Genomic DNA, 14,900 nt, shown 5'->3' with positions numbered 1-14,900 from the left:
CACTTCTCATCATTACCTCAGGCGCACATTATTCGGTTACTTCAGGACACGGGATTGGCGAGCAAACGGCCCAGCAACCGGAGGAGGCGGACCCGTCGAATCGGAAGGTTCAGAGTGTAGCCGTTCTCAGCCAGTCAGGAGCTAGGCCATAAAGTCCATTGTTTAGCTCCTCGTGATCAAGCCTACTTAAGACGGCCAGCGCCGGAGCTCAGTACAAACCGGAGCAAGCTTGCAGGTGGAAGCAACTCAACCTTCTCCTAGAAGTCAAGCGCTGCCTGCCTTCGTCTGGCCGTTCGGTCCTCTGAGGCAGTAACATCAACCTGTTCCTGATTGGGTGAGTAGCGTACTTATGAATCCTGGAACCTAGAGGGCGTACGTAGAGAAGTGCGTTGCTTTCGAGGGCAGGTATTACACAAATTATAGCCACATTCACTTGTATTAGGATAATTTGTAGGCCACAGCGAGCCGTCAGTACCCCAGATTTTGTTCTCAGAAATTCAGGATTTTGATGAACTTGCATCAAGAAGGTTTAGAGAGCGCAGAGGAGCCTAGTTACAAGGTCTCACCATTATACGAGGCGACGGTTACTGCTTCAGCAGTTACGAGCCCCGACTCTTTGTTTAACGAAAGTGAACACAAATACATGGTGAGACGGAGCATAAGGCCAAATTCGGCCATGTTAGAGAGTTATTTTTTCGGCTCCCATAGATCTGACTGTTCTCCCCCTGCTAAGCAATGCCATTTTGGCGAATTTGTGCATACATTGGTTTTTGGATGTCATGTACAACGTCGAAGACAAAGTGCCCTCTTATCGTGCAAGAAAGTTAAGGGCGCACGACTAAGCAGGAAGTGAAAAGCGCCAAGCCCTCCGAGGAAAGCTACGCGTGTGTGAGGAAGAACACGCAGCAGGTTGTGTGTGAAGAGCCAGGGTGCGGGCTGCCTCCCAATGAAACGAAGCTATGTTATTGGGCTTCTACAGGATGCCATGCCTAGAACCTCCTGATGGCTACCAAGGGTCTCGGTACAATGACGTACTCGGTTCATTCTGTGAGACACTCAGCAATGCCAGTTTCCATTCAAACAAGGCTAAGCGATTGGGTTGCGGAATTGGTTTATTTCTGAGAGATTGGGAGTTATGTTTGTCATTCTAAAGCGCAGCCCATTGCTACCTCAGCGTAGCTTATGGGAAACTGTGCAGGCGGATGTTGGCAACTAAATACGCAGAGGCTGCTTGAGTCGCTTCTGCTTTCACTGATAACTGATGTGTATCATACACAAAATTGTTACGGAACAAGAGATATGTAGATCACATCCCTTCTGGGTATAGCATTTTGCACATAGCGGTGACAGCTGAAGCTTTCACTAGGCTACGAGTAGCACAAATGCCTGTAACTGGAGGTGCTCTCAACACTGGAGGCTGACGCTGCTAATGAGAATGGCCAAGTTCTCTTCATTTCTTCAGGTGCTCATAATTCGGTTCCTGCAGCAGGCGGCATAGGTCACACAAGTGCCCCGAAGAATGAGGGGACCGACCCGCCTTATAGGAAGACCCAAAGTTTACCCTTGTCCATCAGCTCCTCGACCTTAGTGCAAATATTCACTGCGAAGTCGGTCACTGCCCATCTTCTTCTGGCTATTCCGTTCGGTCCTTAAAGGCGGTAAAATCTCGCAAGCGTTTGTTTTGGTGAGTAGCACAGAGCTGAGCTCAGCAGCATGGAAAACCCCGTGAAGAGGAGATAAGTACGCTGCTTTAGATTACGATTCTGAAAAATAATCTTGGCCATATTGGCTTGTTATGTAATGTTTTTCGGGTTGCAGCACGCCGGACATAACCTGATTCCTCTTCTTTTAAGAAAACAAAAATCTTGAAGTGCATGCCTGAAACACGGTAAAAGAGCGGAGCCGGGAGCAGTTGCGAGTCCTTGACATTTCAAAAGGTGAAAGGGACGGCGACAGCAGTAAAGCTCCCCGACCTTTTCCCCAAAGAACGTGGACCTAAAGCAATGGGGAGATCGGCCACCATGCTGAACAATTCCATTTTTAGGCAGCCTGTGACAGAAATGTTTTAATGCGAAAACATTTATTTATGCGGTTGTCTTGTAAAAATTCCACGCAGTTTCTCTTTAATAATATCACTTAATTGTCGATAGGGTTGTGATGTCATCAACACCGCTAAACTTGAAAATCGAAGTACAGGAATGTGCAGGTAACTTTCATTTATTTATAATAGGAGATTATATTAAGTCGACGCAATTCATAACATGAGATCATCCGCTAATCCACCTTAATTCATTATCAGGGGTGGGCTTACTTCGAGAATTGAGGGCTCCTTTGAATACATACGGCGGTTGGCTAATTATAAATTCCTATCGCAGTTTATTCTTTAAAAATGTTGGTAAGAAGGCCCCAAAATTTTGGTTATTACATACTACATGAAAGACAGAGGCAACGCTTTTCCCAGAAAGAAAGTTCTAGGGATTATCCGCAAAGATTATAGAGAAAAGCAACGACTTGCATCATATTAAAGCCAAGCCCTCGGTACAAGCTATTGATGCGTGAAGGAGCTTAATCAGCGAATTGTATGTGAGGAGTCAGACTAGCGTCTGCCTCCCAATACAGCGAAAAGAAGTCATTTGATTACTAGGCTACACCTCGCCTAGGAACTCCTGTTGGCTACCTATCATCTAGCTTTAATGATGGTAGCGATTGGTTTGCAAAACACTCGTTAACGTCAGCTTCCATTCAAAACAGGTTCTGTAATTTATAGCGGTAGCTGTCATGTTAAATTTTTATCTCTTTGCAGATTGCCAAGACAAGCTCCGTTTGCTTTTTAGATTAGGCATTGGCGTTTTGCAGAAATTTCTGGATAACTGTTTAGAAGAAATGTGAAAGGCTACTGCCCTACTAAAATGTGGTACTTGAAATTCGTTTTGTTTTGAGAGAGCAAGAGAATTCAATTTATGTTTGAGTTAAATTTAGTTTAGCTGAAATAAAATTAGTGCAAACGGATGTACAAAGTTATGCTGCTTCGAGTCTGTTTCTGTAGTCTGCCCTAATGCATATATTCTAAGCCAAATCATCGACACACTGGAGTATAGAGCAACCGAATTCGAGGTGAAGCATCCTATACATTACTGCAACAAATGAAGCATTCGCATAGCTGTGAGGCACTGACGGGGCGAGAACTTAAATTCTAGTATCGGGTGCACTATGAACAGGCTGTTTATCGGAGTTTACACGCAGTCCGGGCAAACCCCCTGGCAGAATGCAAGGGGATGTTATGAAGTGCAAACAACGGCGGACCTTGCTTTCTATGATTCGACGAAGCGTAGGATTCAGTAATGGGCGCCATGATAGTGAGTCTGACACAGGGTGCCCGAGCTTGAATTCCTACATAACACCCTGCCCTTAAAGCCGCCGTGGTTCAGGTTTATTACCTAAATTTGAACTCAGTGGAAGTAGGATAATTTTTATAGTGATTTGCTTCCAAGGGAATAAGCGGTAACAAGGAGTTCTTGGTCAGCGGTAAATTCCTATTGACTCTATTTCAGTCCACGCACTTGGTATAGCTCCATCTGAAGTGCTAAATTTTCTGTCTGTTTGGCGTGTGAAAGAACAAACTTCGGTAGCTTTGCTGATTGGGCATACTGATTTTTTAGATGACTGTTTAGACGAAATGGGAAAACATTTCTACGCTAATACATTGCTAAATGTTACCATGGTCTCGCTCCCCTTTCCCTTCAAACAGTATCCTTAAATACCATGACATATAGATGTGGGCGATTGTACCGCAGCAAGTGAAAACCGCTGTATCTCGGAAAGTTATTTCATTCTTCAGCTGGATTACGTAGCTTTCGCCCTGACTGTCCCAGAAAAGGCACAGATGTAAAGTAAACAAATGGAGTTTGCGGAGCCAAGAGCAAATCTGTTCATCCGTTAAATAAAGTTGGAGTAGGCGTCTTTCCAGGTTCGGGATTATATGCACAGCCTCGTGCAGAATTATATCGTGAAAAGTGAATAAATGCGACTCTAAAACGCAAGAACAGAGCGGTTCTCAACACCCCTGGCAAAGCGACGAATGCTACACAAAAACACCCTCGTATCCCTCACCACTACACAACAGTGTACTGGTGAGGTATGTCCCTCAGACTGTCATCACCAATGCGCACAGCCCAAGCTTCCTTTCCACTTCCTTTCCTCTCAGACATTTCACCCCAAAGTGAAGACTCCAAAAGTTGTCAATTATGTGAGCTCAATCACTACCCTCTAACTTTACTACGATGACCTTAACCCTCACTAAAGATTAATATACAAACCGACCGGAACGAGAATGTGGCTCTAATTTAGTTTGTTCTACTGTTCCTGTCCATACAAATACTGCACACATAAAAAAAGAGAGATTAATCAGTCTGACAGCGATCCGCTATATGCGTAATCCATGCTCCAACCCCTCTTTCTGTCCATCGAAAAGGCAACCTATACAGAAATTTGTTAAACAGCCGAACTGGAATCGCCACTACAGTCTCTCAAGTCTCAGGTCCCTCTTCTATTCTTCTGCATCCACCGCGTCACCCCTACGCATCCGTAATAAAAAATGACTGCCATGAACATTTCGCATTGACCCAGGTTGCTCGGCTATTGCTATCGACCGTCCCTTCTCCCCTAAGAATGGTAATAAACACTGCGACTGGCATGACCTTCTTGCATAACCTCAACTCCCTCTCCTTTTTCTACCCATTCAAACCCTAGATTCTCAAAAAAGCTTATGCGCACCAAAACTGGCGCCAACATTTCGCGCTACCCAAACTTCCTCCTCTAAAATGTCCATCCGAGCCTCCAGTCAACAAAGAACAATAAACACTAGAAATTCTACCATCATTTAGGACTACCCGATCTTCCTTCGCTCTCTCTTGATGCATTCCATTTTTGCTCACGGCTAATAATTGTCATTGAGTAAAGCTGAGATTTGGGCGAGTTGGCAAGCATTCATGGTAGGTGAGTAGCGCAACAAGGGTGGGACAAAGGCAAGAGAAGCGCTTGTCTTGCCTTTGTGTCAGCTTTGTTGCGCTGTTTACCAGCCATGAATAATAACACCGATTTCCAAATGACCATGTCGAACCAACCAAGCTGCTTCCACTATACTTCCTGCCCGTTTCCCTCAGTGCGCGTTTCATTCTGCAAAACCACCTTATAGAAAAAGATAGTTAGCCATGCCTCAGCGCGCGAAACGGTCCCATATCTGTGCAGTTTGCATGCTTACCCTCATATCACCTGCTTTATCCTGAACCCGGTTTCTCTGTCGCTCTGAAAACGCAGTCACAGGACTACTCCTCGACGTGAATGTAGCACCACAAACGCAGCAATGCTTCCAGAATTAGAAGAACTAAGCACTCCATCTGGCACCAAAATTTTCTTCCGCCACACATTTAGGTTAAATTGTATTACTCAGTGAAGCCATCCGGGCATTTCCTTCGGCGTTAGGAGAACGATCAAGAGTCTCGCATACAGTGGCGAAATCTCCTAGAGTGATGCCACCACACTCCCGATGGGTCACCGACCACCATCCTCTGGGCTCCGCTCAGTATTTGTGTGAAACTGCAGCCTCAGCAGAAAGTTGAGAGGACTCGAACACCCGCTCCCACATTCATTCTGTCCTGCATCACCTTCAGCTTCCATAAGGCGTCCACCCATAACCCAGACTGCAGAAGGCACCCGCCCAGGAGAAGCCTCCACCTGAGATGGAGAAGCAGCAGCGAAGCAAAAGTGAGGCTGCAAGCAAATTGGGAGCAGCTGTAACAAAACCGTGGATTATAAAAAGTGAAATATGGAGCCAGTGCTGATTACGCCGATTCACCGCATCACATCCCATGATCGGCTGTGATTGTGTGAGTGCGAATGCTCTACTTCACGATGCCTAACCGGGTTTGAGTGAAGCTTGGCCTTGAGAGTGACCTTTGCCCAACCATGAATAAATAAAATATATCCGCGACTGAGATTCGACCCCGCGGAGGCGCGAACAGATCAGCTTCAGTGGCCACTGCATGAGATCACTTTGCTATCACCGCAGCTGATCAGGTCTCGTGTTAAACTATACTACACCCTTTTACGCTGTGCATTGAACATCGTCGGCTTCTTGAACATCTGGGGAGAAATAAAACCGACGAGGAAGCCATGCTATAACACCTTCCGCACGTCTGTTGAGCTTAACTATGTTAAAAGCATACCATTTTTGAATAATATTCCTGATTAACCATGCGCGTTTTTTGGGCTCTCGAAGGCGTAAGTTCAAGGCAATGTTACAGCTATAGAACTCCGTTTTTTAGATCCTTCAATCCTGCTCATGCAGGTAGCCGTCGTGTTTCACCCTGAGGAGGAGTGCAGAGGCTCAAGTATGGCCGGGGAAATTCTCTGAGGCCAATTCAGTGGCCGGGACCTTATTGAAATAATCGCGTCTGGTGGCGCGTAGTGCGCACACCTCTGCCTTCGGGTTTTCCCTTCATTCCTGCTGCGTTCCGCAGTGATCAAGCATACTCTTGGGCTACGCAGGGGAACACTGGTGTGCAGTTGTGTATATGTCAGCTGGCTGCGCCTCTCACTATATCGACGACGCGTGATATGCAGTCTTAGAGTTAGCGCACAGAAGGAGGTTTTAAGCAGGGGCTCAACTCCTCTCGCTTACGAGAGATGAGTAAGTCGTGACATTTGAGGGTGGCCCAGTTAGAACCTGCCTTACAACGCTCACCGCGGGCCTTCGGACGTGAAAGAAAAATGAACACTGAAGCTGCAGCAGTTACGTTCTTAGATGCACTTACACTGTGTACACGCCCATTATATGCAGTTGTTAATATATAATTCGGAAACATAAATCAACTCAATCTGATTCACTTTCAATAAAAGAAATATTGATCTAAAGCAATAAAAATTCTTTCTACACATTAGGCGTATTATTGCGTTTAAGCATAGCGTTCGATGCCATTAAACATGACATTTACTTTATAAATTCCCATACTATGAAATACTAATAATTTTATCTAAAGTTCCTCGAAATAATGTTTTGAATTGTTCCGAGTATGCGCTGATAAAAATACTGAATGTGGATTCGAATACATAATACATGGGACACCCAAAGGCTCGATTTTTGGTCCCATGATATTTCTAAACGATATTAATGACATATTAATTAATGACAGGCACCCCAGAGAGCATTCTCCATGCTGCCAAAACCAGGTTTTTTGCTCATCATCTAGCACTAGAATTTTCAGCTATAAACGTATGGATCAAGAGTCTCTGTTAATTGCTTACGTCCAATCAACTTTTTCTCAGTGTAACAATAATTTTCCAGTGTCTGGCTTTGGAGCATGTTACGGAAATAAAATTCTTAGGGGAACAATTCCACAAAACATCTATTGCACACCCCATATTCGACTAGTAAAGCTGTAGCAAAAGTACTGGAATGTTTATCTGGGTTTATTCATTGCTACCAGTCAGAAATATAGCGCCAGCTATATTTCAGCAAAGTCTATTTAAGGTTTAGCTATTGCTTGCATATTTGGGGGTCACTGGTACAGCTAACCTGGCGACAAAAAGCTATCCAGTTTATTGATTTATCAAAATAGGACTCTGTTACTCTTTCTTTAAGATGAACAGCACATTGCATTTACAAGCATTTCTATTCGTTTTAAATTTAAAGCGAGCCCTCAGCTTTTTTTTATCTAAATAAGCCACCGATCAAACATCATATAGCGTAAGGCGCACGGTATAACAAAAACGAAAAAAAACAGGAGAAACTTTGGTATGAAGTCGTTCAACTGGCAAATTTCTAATCTTCTGGACTGTCATCCCAAGTTAATACAAAAAATAAAGAAGTCTTCGTGTTTGTTTTCAGCGATTGCGTGAAAGCATCTTTCTAGAGGACTCATAACCGGGTGCTTTTCTTCTACTGTCAGTTGCCTGTCAAATCTACACCTCTCCGCTTGTTTTATTCCACAGATCGGTCCTCTGTTTTCCCGGTTTACTAGTAGTTCTTTCATTGGTTTTAATTAGTGTGTTTCGTTGCTCTGTACTTTTTTTCCTGTGAACTCCTGTTTTATGTCTCAGTAATGAGGATGTACTGTAGGCTTTACTGTGAAAATTGTTTGCTTTGAAAATACCCAATGTTTCTTCCTTCTTTTTTTCTGTGCGTTTGGAAGTGCAGCTTGCTGCTGTATTCGAGTGGAGCTTCAGGCTTACTCAGGCGAATGTTACTCTCGGCTTTTGCCCCCTAACAAGATGCTGTGATTTCTTAATTTTCTGACTAAAAAAAACATTAGTCCTCGTTTAAAGCCTTGCCTCAAGGGTGCAACAAAAATGAGTATCTTTTGAAAGCATCAGCTTAACTTTTTTCCCACCATTTTACTTTTCCAGCGATTTTCCTTGCTTTATTTCTAATATTTGTTCACAGTGTTTACTTTTATATTAGAAACATGGATTTCAGCTTAATTTAACGCAGCTACCACTGTGTTCGTTAAATGTTTACTACAGATAAACCGCGTGTAGAGGCATTAATCCAGACTAAAGAGAAAATCTCTCATCTGCGGTCATTAAGTGCAAAAAAGATACTTCCAGTCTCCTTACTTATTTATAAATAATTAAATATCACTAAACTTTAATTAAGTCCTCTACTATTCCTTTTTTGCTAGCACCATACGCTTGCAGGCCTAAAAGTCTTCTTAGAATTTTTTCCGCGCACCGCTAGCTGTTATGTGTAACTGCTGAACAGTCTCACAGTTCGACGAGTTTGTAATAAAATGTTTTAAAAATTGGCCTCTCGTTGAAGAGGATACCATAAATGAAATATGTACTTTTCACGTGAACAGCGTTTCTCCTGTCTGAAGATGTGTATGCTTGAATCTAGAAAACGTGTTGACTGTGGCACGTCTCCAGGTCTGCCAGTTGTGATATCCGAAGTAAACTGAAACGAAGAATAGAATGGCATGAGAACAAAAAGATAACAACGTATAATTTCACATTTGCAGGAGAGCTGAATTCAAGCATCTAATCACGCGATGTCTGTGTATTCGCCGAGTGCGGCTATGCCTTCACACGTCTACGAAAAATGGGTCTTTGTACGCGAATGCGAAGGACTTCACATCAACTACCCGGTGAGTGGACCGAACAAGAGTCAACTTCGAGAGATAAATGTGTGAGTTCTCCACGGTAATGTTCATGCGTCGGAGGGCCAAGGTGTTGTAGTTATATTTCGCTAAACCTAAAAAATAAACACTCCTTTAGCGCAGGTTATGCGAACAGACGTACGAAACGCTCGAGGATAATCTTCCAAAATATCTAAATAAAGATTTGCAGAGCACTGCAGGGTACTGCATTGTAGAAATGCGAAAGCATTTGCGCTTGAACGTCAGCAACTTTTTGGCGTCAACGTTGTCATGTGACACTTATCGCTTGACCCTTGGATGATCTTGGCAACTTTTTCTTCTAAGCCATTGTTGTCTAATATCAGTACTCAACCCCTAAAAACTTTACCGTCGTACACGACAGAACACTACCACTTCGTGTCCCTCTAACACACTTGTTGTTGTTGTTGCCTTGGTCACATGACACATATCCGCGGCAAGGGATTGGCCATGGTTCAGTGGGGAGACCCCATAGAATAGGAAAAACTGACACGCTTTAACGAACGACCCTTCGAGGCGCATGCATCGCGTGCCCGCCTGGCACCCACATGGCCTGGCTTCGAACCGCAATGACAGGTAGTCTTCTTTTTTCGAATGGTCAATTTCTTGCGGACACGCTGTGATGAGAGGTACTGTACACGCCACACATTACACAAGAAAAGCTTTCGCATGAATAACAATGATCCCAAAAAAAATGTATTGACCGAAGTCAGCGTCCATGTAAACATTGAAAAGGCAATGCTTGTCTCCAGTTGAGTTGAGTGGTTGTAAACTACCGGTGGGATCAGCCTTGCAGTTGCTGCCGGCAATTTCTCCACCGTAGCGACACTTAAATAGAAATCACAGAAACACTGCCCGCAAAAACCCAAATAGACAGTCCTGAGGTCACCATGTGGAGGCCAAATCCGTGTCCTGCAGGTAAAGTAGAAGAAGGCGAGAAGCATCCCTTCTACTCGACTGGCTCCCGCGCGGGAAAACAATGTCCTGAAGAGAACTGTGAGGAACTCCTGCCTTCTTGAGGGATCCGAATAACATAGCCCGCTCCGCGTTGTACAAAGTACAGCACAAGAGGTAATGTTCTATGTCACCACTCACACCACACGTTGAACACAATGGTGACAACGCTAGGCCAGTCTTATACATCCACGCCGGCGTACGAGCAGAACCCGTGCGAAAGCGGTGCAGCAAAGTGGCTTGGTACCTTTTGAGACCCTTGGTCACACATGGCTGATGAGGAGAACTCCACAACGAACTGAAGTGGCACAACACCACATCTCTGAACATTTGCTTCACTTCATGAGGGACTCCATGTACTGGAATCCCGGAGAGAGCTGTATGGGCGAGGTTGTCTGCTATCTCGTTGCCTAAGACACCTATGTGCGAGGGCACCCATTGAAAGCGTATAGAGAAGCCTTTGCTATGTAGATTCTGCACCAAACGTAGGGATCTAAGGCTCAAGGCATCAGTGGGGAACCCGTACTCTAACCTTTGAAGGGCAGATTTTGAATCCGTATATATGACAGTAGGTTGAGGCGTACAACACCGTAGCTTCTTTAGAGCTGCCTCAATGGCAACGCTTTCAGCCATTGTGGAGGACACGACTTCAGTAAAAAGAACACACCAATCATACTTCAAAGACGGAATATGAAAAGCAGCTGCACTAGATCCTCTGACCTTGTCCACAGAGCCGTCTGTAAAAATTTGAAGATGACTGGCATATTCGGTCTCAAGATGTTCCAGTACGAGCGAACGCATTGCCGCTAAAGGAGAATTCCGCTTAGCGCGAACGTGGGGAATTGTCAAGGAACAATCGAGGCTCGGAAAGGACCAAGCTGGCTTCAACGTCTTAGGTCGATCTCGAAGGTCGAGACCCAGAGAACGAAGAGTATTTAAAGCCAAGTACGCCCGGGACTCAGATCTCTTTTGAAGGCGCTGTAGAAGCGCTCTCCCGGCAACAGTCTCTCTGAGGCGGCCAATTTGCAGCAAAAGTCTTTGTGAAGCGGCTAGCCGAAGAGGTTTCGATTGAGACTCATACAGTACTGCATTGTTTGGAGCAGCCTGCGGAACGCCGAGAGCCCTCCTTAGACCCATTCTGTGCAAAACCTCAAGGCGTTCTAGCTGCGATACCGAGGGGGAAATTAAACGGAGCTGGTACATTATGCGACTTGTCACCAGGGCATCGTGAAGCCTGATCATTGAAGCAGGATGGTTTCCCCATTGCTCACTAGCCACTCTACGAAGCACATTGAGACGCGAAGATAGTGAAGCCACAATCGAGTCCACAGCTCGTCGCCACTGTAGACGTGAGTCAATAGTGACGCACAAAAAACGTGATGGTTAACCTGACGAAGGCAAGACTGATCAAGGTCTATGCTCAGCTGCGCATACCGTCGTCCCCTACCTGGAAACAGGACGAAGCCAGATTTTTCCACCGAGAGTGTCAACCCAACACCTTGAAGGTAACTTTTAACTGAAAGCACGGCCTGTCGCGCTAATAGAGCTAAGCGTTTGTGTTGATATCCGGTTAACCAAAGACAAATGTCGTCTGCATATATCGACATATGGACATGCCTACAATGTTGTTGCACTTTTGCGGGAAGACCAGCCATGACAACATTAAAGAGCGTTGTGGACAGGCCACTACCCTGAGGTACCCCTCGCGATACCGCCCTTTCGGAGCTCATTGTACTGCTTAACCGCACTCGAAATTTACGATCACTGAGAAATGAGTGAATGAATCGCAGAAGATAGTCCTGTACGCCTATGACCTGCAGACTATTCAGTATTGAGCTCTGGAGGACGCTATCATAAGCCTTTGATACGTCTAGGAAAATAGCTAGTGTTGAAAGTCCAAAAGCACTCTGATGTTCAATGTGGCTTATCAAGTCCAGGACGCTATCTTGCGCGCTTAAACCTGTGCAGAATCCAGTCATGCATGTTGGTAGTGCCCTTCTATCCTCAAGCTACCAAGACAAACGCTTACTTGCCATCTTCTCCATGAGCTTAGATACACACGACGTCAGCGATACAGGACGATACGAGGCCGCGTCTCTCATCTCTTTGCTGGCCTTCAGCAGTGGGACTACACAAGCCAGCTCCCATGAAGGGGGACCGTCACCAGACTCCCATACTCGATTGCGATAGGTTAGGAGCATCTTCCAGCGTTCCAGAGGCAGGTTCTGTAACATTTGATTGGTAATGCCGTCAGGACCTGGTGCACAGCGACGCCGCAGGCTGCGGAGCGCTGTCTGTAGTTCTCGAAGTGTGAACGGGGCGTATAACAGACGGAGACGTAGCAGGAAGTGCACAGGGATCAATGCCTGGTCTGGAATTTACAAATGCATCCGCAAATTCCTCTGCCAAGCACACGAGATGTTTCTGCGTGCGCAATGCAAACGCCTCGAAAGGTTTACTCGGACGAGAGCAACCAGCAAGACTGCCAACGACACGCCAAATTCTCGTTATCGGTGAGAAAACAGTCAAACTAGCGCAAAAGGATGCCCACTGGGACCTACAGAGCTTGTTCGCATGACGTCTAATGGCAGAGTTGAGCCTGTTGAAAGTTGTCTTCAATGCTCTGTCGTCCTTCTTCCGCAACAGTTGTCGCTCCGCCCTTCTGCGCGCTGCGCAGAGGTTCCCGAGTTTTAAATCCGGAGTCGGAAAATGATCAGGTAGCTTGAGCGCCGTGGTAGCAGCCATCTTAGCATAGATCATTTTGTCCGTCACATCACCGGAAACACAGGCTAAGTGCTCCCTGTATTTGTCCCAATTAACAACATGGCAAATTTTATGACCACGCAGATGGAAGTCGGCAGTAAACACAAATATCGGGTAGTGATCACTTCCCATTCGGTCAGCTCTAGTTGACCACTGCACAGGACGTCAGGTGAATGTAAGGTTAGGTTTATAGATTTGGGTGAGGTTGAAGGCCGAAAGAAAGTGGGACTTCCGTCATTGGCCACGCACAGGTCCAAACTGTCGATGACTTCTACAAGTTGGCGTCCGCGAGGATCTGTGTTCCTGTCACCCCAGGCAGGGTGGTGGGCGTTGAAGTCACCGCAGATGATTCTGGGTGCTGTGCAGTGGTCACAAAGTTGCTGGAGAAACAAAGCCATATCGACCTTCTTCCGCGGGGACACGTATACTGATGCAATGGACAGAGTTCGGAAGGCAATCCGAATCCTCACAGCCACTACCTCAATACTGCCGGTGCAAAGATCGGTGACGTTCAAAGCCACATGAGGAATCTCCCTTCGTATGTATAGGGCGGCACTTCCCTCGGGAAAAGGCTTTATGCTGCAATTCTTGTGGGCGACGTATCCCGGCAAAGACCTCCCGCTTGGCAAGCCAGCCTCCGAGAGGGCCAGTACTGGAACACAGGTCTCTTTCAAGAACAATTTTAGTTCTGCTAATCGACTTATAATCCCAGCGCAGTTCTATTGCATGATAAACGGCACTTTTCTAGGGTTTTTAGTTGCAACAGGTTGAAGAAAACTAGCCATCTAGGAGTTGAAGTTCTCTGCGAAGGCGGTGATCAAGGTCTCAATGGAAAGCACCAGCTGTATAAAGTTCTTCAAAGTGCCAGGCTGCATCGCTTGGCTATATGAACGCAGGACACCAAACAAAACGCGTAGAAGGTCGGAGATATTCCGGCTTTTGAGCTCCTTATTTTACTGCACGAACTGGCGCACCACTTCGACAAAAGACGGGGACTGGGACCCACTCTTGGCCACGGTAGCTGGTGTCTGCATCTCTTCTAAGGCAAGGGGATGTCCTCCACGTTGTCGAGTCTTGCTGTGATCTGGTCGCTGAGGAACATGGACACTTTTTGCAGAAGCAGATCGAACAGCCAGCTAACCCTCGGAGGACGTTGCCGACTTGCTCGGATCAGGTCGTGCAGCGACGTCGCTTGCTACCACGTCCCGAGCTTCCGACTCGAGCGCAGGGAACTCTTCACTTCCATGTATCGACTTCTCAGTAGGTTGTGGTTTGGGGCCAATTATGAAGGACTTGCGACGGTGTAAGGCGCTTACACGGAATCTGCAGCCACTGAAACTCGCTGGATGGTCACCTCCACAATTATCGCAAGCAAAATCTGCCTTGCACTCTTTGTAATCATGGCCACCACCACACCGCTTGCAACGTTGATCTTTGTTGCAAACTCTCGCTACATGTCCAAAGCGTTGGCACCTGAAGCACCGGGGAGGAGTTTCAAGGAACTCCTGGTGAAACCAAGGTCAATTATTCCAGGGCGCTCTGTGTTGGTAGCAAACGTTAGCACAATAGAGCTTGTAGGCTTCGCTGCCCATTGTTGTTCTCCAGGCTCCACCCGGCGCATTAACCGTCGCACGTGCAGAACTCCTTGCGGTTTCAAGTAGTCAAGAAGGGCACTTTCCGAATACCACACTGGTACTCCCCTTATATCACATGTGTTAGTCATGTAGGAGTGTGGCAACCGGGCTTGAACTCGTATGCCACCGATCTGAGAGCACCGCAGAAGAATGTCCACTTGCTCTTCCATTGAGATATATAGATGAAGAGCCCCTTGCGTTGTGAAGCGACTGCGAATCGGAGCAAATCCCGGTAGCACTTTAATATCATCGAACAGCCTGATAGGGTTCCACTCTCTGAAGTCAACACCGTTCTCTTTTGGCTGAACTATCACTGGGATGCCGACTGTCCGGTGCTTCCGATGACTCACCACTTTGAAGCCATCGTTGTCCATTTCCG

At 46.1% G+C, this 14,900-nt stretch overlaps 1 protein-coding gene across 1 annotated transcript in view; it reads left to right on the top strand.

The window, feature by feature from the left end:
• The first annotated feature begins 229 nt into the window (after nucleotides 1-229).
• The window catches only part of LOC144104293 (uncharacterized), a 107,726-nt gene continuing 93,055 nt past the window's right edge, over nucleotides 230-14,900 (top strand). The window contains exons 1-2 of the mRNA XM_077637193.1: nucleotides 230-334; nucleotides 9,015-9,140. Coding sequence (XP_077493319.1) covers nucleotides 9,045-9,140 — 96 coding nt within the window. The 5' untranslated portion in view covers nucleotides 230-334; nucleotides 9,015-9,044. The remainder of the gene's footprint in view (nucleotides 335-9,014; nucleotides 9,141-14,900) is intronic.

This window comes from Amblyomma americanum, chromosome 9 (assembly GCF_052857255.1).
Source record: "Amblyomma americanum isolate KBUSLIRL-KWMA chromosome 9, ASM5285725v1, whole genome shotgun sequence".
NCBI classification, from domain to species: Eukaryota; Metazoa; Arthropoda; class Arachnida; order Ixodida; family Ixodidae; genus Amblyomma; species Amblyomma americanum.
The sequence above is the reverse complement of the archived record's forward strand: the minus strand, read 5'-3'. Positions and strand labels throughout refer to the sequence as shown.